Here is a 6547-nt window from a genome sequence, read left to right on the forward strand (position 1 = left end):
TTTCACAAGTTGCTGGCTGCAGAAAAAGGCAGGAAACTCTTGCATTGTTCAATAAGAATCTGAATTGCAATGCTCAACATCAGAAACTTGTTTTTTTTTTTTTTTAAATTGAGTTAGGATCTTCTATCATCTATGATTTGATTCTGTGTTTCCTACAGTTCATAAGTTGGATCTGCATACTCATATTGGCATGTTAAAATTTGAATTTCAAAATAGAAAATGTTTAAGATAATTATGAAAATATTATGGGAAGTCATCATTTATCTTTAGAATGAGGCTTGCTCTATAACAGGCTAATTAAGGTGCCCTGATTGGTAAGTGGTTTAAGGCTGTTCCATCACTGGAAGAGAAGCAAAGAAAAACCCATTTGCAACTTTTACTCCATGTGTTCATGCCTTTGATGTTGATGCCAATGAGACTCTTTTGATCTTCTTTATCATAGGGGTGAAACTACACATGGATGAATCTACGATTATCTATGCGTTGTTTCTAATGCTCGAGTTCCTAAATAGGTAGAGAAGTCGTCGGTCACCCGAATATTCTTGAGGGTGATCTTGCATATCTCAATCCCATAGCTAATGATTGGGTTGTGTGTTGATTCATAGTGATGGCTAGAACATCAAGTGTGCTAGGTTGGTTTTCATTTCAACATAGAGTTTACCTTCTTTCACAAAATGGCCCTTAGAGTTTTCATCAAAATTATCGGTATAGTTTCCACTATTTTCATTGTTCGGTTACCTAAGCGATATGATATGCTACCGCATATGAAGTGGAAATATATCGACAATAAATCTAGACTAAGTGGTTAAGCATAATTATATAAACATCCAACTTCATTGACCATCTTTTTCAAAGTTAACTAAAATGTTCTCTCCCTATGCTTAGGTTGAGTGTTTTCCCATTATCCATCAAAGTCACTTTGCATAGAAAGAGAGAGGACACTTAGATTCACTATAATATCGACAAACAATAATCCTTCTTTGTAAGTGACTCAATTTTAAATCTTTGTCAAAAACATTTGTTTGTGGACATATGTGTTGGAGATTAAAGTAATAATTAATAAATTAATTGCAAGCTATTTTTTATAAATTGCTAATACAATATTCATCAACTTTTTAATCTTTCTAAAGAAGATAAAAAGTTCTTCGTTCCCTCAATGAATGGGGAACATCTCCTCGTAGATTAATGCTAACTTTTATCTTTCTTTTTCTTTTCTTTTAATCTTTCACTATCTTAAAGTGGATATGCTTCTTTTACTTTTATTTAAACAAAAGGTTATGAATTCCTTTACACATTGGATCTCTTTTTTAATTCATGTCCAGGCTCACTGCTTATGTACATTTCAAAGTACAGTCGTCAAATAATTTAAATAAGTTGGATTAAAATTTTATCAATTCATTTTAATATATATCAGATGAACTGATCCATTTAGGCCCACGACCTATATGAGTCGGTTCGTGATGAGCTCAAGTTGATCCGCAGGTTAAAAAAAATTTCTTTTAAAATTTAAAATTAAAATAAAAAACTCAATGAGCTCGTGTCTTGATCTATCTAAACCGCAATCCAAATTTAAAATTTTATTTTTTTTATATTTTTTAATTTTTTAATAGATTTATGGGTTGACTCGCTTAACTCTCAACTTGACTTAGATTGGATTGGAAATTTTTCAGTCCATCAAGATGATGGACTTGCTCATCATGAATTAATCGGTTTGACAACGCTACTTGGAAGTTAGACTTTTAAAATATTCATCTCTATTGAAATTTAAAATTTATTATTATACTACACTTGTGGAGGCTAACCAAGGTTCATTTTGTTTTATAGTAAATTGAATTATTATTGGAATGGTTGGATATGTGACATGTGAGTGAGTTGAATCCAAGTTTAATTGGATTTAAATACAATAACAAATAGTTAGATTTGTCTTGAGTGAAGATTGGGATATTTAATCTAAGATCGAGATTATTATATTTAATTTGGACTTAAATGAGAAGAAAGTGAATGCCACATGAGAGAGCTTCCTAAATCTCGTTCGTGTGTGTTCGAGGTTGGTAAATGAAATGTAAGTGGAGAGGAACTAATTTCCCAAGAGCATGCATCCGTGGAGATTTGAACCTACTCTATTATCAGGTGAGGATTTGAACCTGTTCTATTATTGCAAATCTATCACCCGAGTATTAATTCGACTACGCCCGTGAACGCTAACTAATAGGGATCATGGTTAAGTGTAGGGTGGATTTGAGATCGAAGTTGATGACTAGAGTAACTAGAGGAGAAGAGTAAATAGACAATAACTTTATTAAAAAAATTGAAAATATAAATTTTAGTACAAGAGCACTACCATGTATGGACTTTCAAGGTCGTGTCAAATTAGATTGTATCGGAAATATAATATAAACAATAAGAAAAAAAAAAAACAATGCTAATAATATTATTTTACATATATATTTCAAAATACCTTTCTTGCTTCACGACCTATTGATTCGTCTAGTGAATCACTCTCTAAATCCATTAATAAAAGATCTCCTTATGTCACTGTGCATAGAGTTTCATGAGAATATCGTGTAGAAAAATATTAATCCATATTCTATTATTAATGATGAATGTGGAGTTCAAGGATGATCTTTGATTGCGTTCCCCATTTGGATTCTTGCAAATATCTCGTAGGTAATAAAATTGGATCAACTACTGTATATACAAGATTCATGAGAATATATTATTTATACGTGTAGAATACATTAATCCATATTCTATTATTAATGATGAATTGATAATAAAATTGGATCTACTACCGTATATAAGATGTGATCCCTATAAGATAGGGTAATTTGATATCTCTCCATTTTCCATTGATAAGGAGAGTACAACGTTGTCACTCTAATCTTTACAGAAGATCTATCTCCTATTCTTCTTCTTCTCAGGATTTCCTAGGCAACATTGAGACGATCGCAAATCCGCTATATTCATGTTCATTGTCTTTATTTCATTTATTTAATTTATGCTATAAAATTTTGATGTTAAATAGATCTTGTGCATATATATTTTTTAAAATGAGTAAAAATATTTAAATATTTAATTTCTTTAGAGATGTTTGGTTATTTATATGTCTTCGGGATACTCGATAGATAGACTAATTGTCGTGCGGTTAGCCACCTTGGTCTAGGTGACTAATTGCTTTGAACTAGGACTATAAATGTTTGATTAAATGCCATACAATACGATGGGGCTTCCCACTTGCAAGGCCTAACGGCTATTGAAATTCCTATTAGTGACCTAGCATATATTTTGAAACAATAAAGAGGTTTTAACAATTATGCGTGCGAACAATTTAGAAAAATCTCGATATAATATCATCAAAACCAATAGTATCGGTAGGGTTGGATGAAGCATTAGGGTTAGGGTTAGGGTTAGGAAGAAAAGATTATGCTCTTTGCGAACAATTTTCAATCAAAGAATGATGATGATGAGCGAATAAACAAAGGGGTAAGAAAGCAAGTGGAAGACATGGCAATGTGACCTTTCCAACCAAATCACTTGGAACTTTTGGTAATGGAAGAAGGCTTTTAAAAGGAAGGAAGAGCAAAAGCATAAAGGAAAAGGAAGTGAGGAAAGATGCAACCTTTTGGAATTATTTACTTGAAAGTAATTCAATCATTAAAGTGATGAGGGAGCTTTTAGGTTGTTTAAGTAACATTTTACTCAAATTTTCCCCTAATTTTGCGAGCAATGTGATATCACCGAGCGTTCTTAAGCAAGTCGACGATGCTATTAGGCAACTAGTAAAGGTCGTATGAGGGTTTTGGCTAGTTTACGCGGTGAAAGTTGAAGGAGGAAAAATATCATTGATATGATTTTTACACCATGAACACATTCGAATCTAAAGATTTGATCGATTATGAAACCTCTAAGTATGTGTGGTAAGATAAGTTTGTACATCATGAAGAACTAAGAATATATTCGAGGTGTTTCTATACCATATTAGATATGAAACTATGCTCTATCATGAATATGAACAACATCTTGACTATTTTAAAAGAGTGAGTTGACTTATAAATCAATCTGACTAATCTTAGAATTAGACTGCCTTTGCCTTATTTGCCTATTGGATAAATTTGAAACACAACTTAGAATGAAGAAAACTTGCTATGAATTCATTTATTTTTGTCGATTGATTTAGGTGCCAAAGTAGTCTCGTACTTTGGCATTTGCACACTCGATTAGGTTGTGACTACGACCGCTTGCTCTTCCACTCTTCTTCCTCATCATCATCTTTTGCTTGCACCAAGTGCTTTTTTGTTTTAAAAAAGGATTCTTTGCCAATTTATCATTCACTTAGCGTTCGAGAATAGTTAGAAGACGCACTATATTTTAAAATTTATTCGAGGGTGTGTTTGCTTCTCAAAAGATTCTTCGTAACTCATCTTGTCGAACCCCCTAGCACCTAAACCTTTAGTCGAAGTGATAATCAAATATGGTCGTAAAATAATTTTAGCAAACAAAGTGATTGGCAATCCTAAAGAACATGAACAAACCCAAGAGAACATTAAAAGTGCAACGCCACTTTGAGATGAGTTTAACAAAGATACTCAATAGTAATTGTTCCGGTCTAAAATCGAGGATGGGTCAACTTTCGTCGGATTTGTCCTTTGTTGGCTTGTTCTGCATTAGTTGCTACGGGATCTGCTTCTTCGATTGGATCAGTTTTCAATGGATTGGGTTCGATCTTCACAGATGGAGATTGGGCAGACGGAATACCAATAGATCAATTCCTCTCTGCCTTACTGAAACAGACTAACAAGGGATCAAAAGAAGACCCATACCAACACGTTCTAAAGTTGTTGAACTTGACAAAATTATTCTAAGTACCATCGAGCTCCCTGTAAACATCGTTGAGCTTTCTATAAACAATGTCGAGCTCTTTCGTGGTCAAGCACGGTCAAGCTCTTTCGTGGTCAACTTGATCGATCCCCGCACAACTTAACCCAAGCACAGTTGGACTCTACATGATCTAGATCTATGTTGACCGAGTCAAGAGCATACCATGTGGAGCTTATATTGACGAAGTTAAGATCATACTACATGGAGTCTATGTTGACCGAATCAAATCAATTGATAAATATCAAATACCTTACTCAAGAATGAATCGACTCGAGCAGCTAGGATTTTGATGTAGCTGCCTGACTAAAGCTGTCAAATGGGTCAACTCATGGCGGGACTAATCCGCTAAAAATCTATCATATGATAGAATCCAAGCGGACCGACCCACTAACTTAGCGGGTTGAAAAATTTTCTATCCAACTCAACTTAAGGCAGGTTGTGGGTTAGGCGAGCCAACTTATGAACCTGTCAACAAATAAAAATATAAGAAATATTAAAAATTTTATGTTTGGATTACGGTTTAGACATGTTGAACTCACTAATTTATTGAATTTTCTCTTTCAATTTTAAATTTTGAAAAAAAAATAAATTTTCAACCCGCGAACTAATCTACGCAGGTCGCGAGCTAACTCACGTAGATCGAGGCCTAGATAGGTTGACCTATTTTGAATCCACCTCAAGAATTTTCGATAAAATTTAACTCAATATTTAAATTATTTGATGGGATGAACCAATCCCATGTGTCTTAACTCAAATTGACTGCTCTAGTCGATATTTCGACGACTAACCATTAACCAGTTAGCCATGCTCGTTCATTTGACACGAATCCGAATCCGAATCCGAAGCACTTTAAGAGACGACGAAGCAGTTTAAGAGGCAGCAGTGGCAATCGAGTTTGTTGCGAGAAAGCTAAAGGGAATGGGAAAAAAAAGGGAACTATTTCATTCCCTTTGCCTATTAATAGAAACCCTCCCTCAAATGTCTTTCATGTTCATGTTGGTGGCCATGATGGAGGTGGACGAAGCAGCCACCATCAAGCTCTTCGGAGCAGTGATCCTGCAGAAGCAGGCTAACGAGGAGAAGGAGGCGCAGGCGCCGCCGCCTCCGCCGCAGCCGCGGGAGGCGCAGGACGAAGTGGCGGCGGCGAGGGAGGCCGCGGCCGCGGCGGCGCTACCGTGCCCGCGGTGCAGGAGCAGCGAGACCAAGTTCTGCTACTTCAACAACTACAACGTCAACCAGCCGCGGCACTTCTGCAAGGCCTGCCACCGCTATTGGACGGCCGGCGGCACGCTGCGCAACGTCCCGGTCGGGGCCGGCCGCCGGAGGGGGCGCAGGGGGCCCGACCACGCCGCGGCCGCCTGCGTGTTGCAGTACCCCGCGCCGCCCTACGTGGTGTCGAGGTGGCTGCTGCGGCCGCAGCCGCCGGCGAGGGTGGGCCGCGGCGGTGGCTTTAACGGCGCCCTTTGTTGACTCCGCTGGCGGCGCTCTCGTTGTGTTTATTAAATATATTTTTGTTCTTTTCTTTTCTTGTGTGTATTTTTTGGTATTTTAATGGTAATTTTGAATTAAGTTGAATTTCGAATTTAAAAAAATGGATGTGTTTTTTTATAATTCAGTTCACCTTAGTAATTCCGAAGGTAGATAATTTTCTCTTTTAATTCGTCTATCG

The 6547-nt window shown here is 36.5% G+C and overlaps 1 protein-coding gene across 1 annotated transcript; it reads left to right on the forward strand.

Moving 5' to 3' along the window:
• Positions 1 to 5798: 5798 nt before the first annotated feature.
• Positions 5799 to 6453, forward strand: LOC141825569 (dof zinc finger protein 5-like). Its single transcript, XM_074712949.1, has one exon. It carries the CDS (start codon positions 5857 to 5859, stop codon positions 6346 to 6348), a length of 492 nt encoding a protein of 163 aa, XP_074569050.1. The 5' UTR covers positions 5799 to 5856; the 3' UTR covers positions 6349 to 6453.
• The last annotated feature ends 94 nt before the right edge of the window (positions 6454 to 6547 follow it).

The sequence above is a fragment of the Curcuma longa genome, chromosome 3, assembly GCF_044706935.1.
Source record: "Curcuma longa cultivar G26 ecotype Majalengka, Jawa Barat chromosome 3, ITB_CL_G26_1.1, whole genome shotgun sequence".
Taxonomy (NCBI): Eukaryota; Viridiplantae; Streptophyta; class Magnoliopsida; order Zingiberales; family Zingiberaceae; genus Curcuma; species Curcuma longa.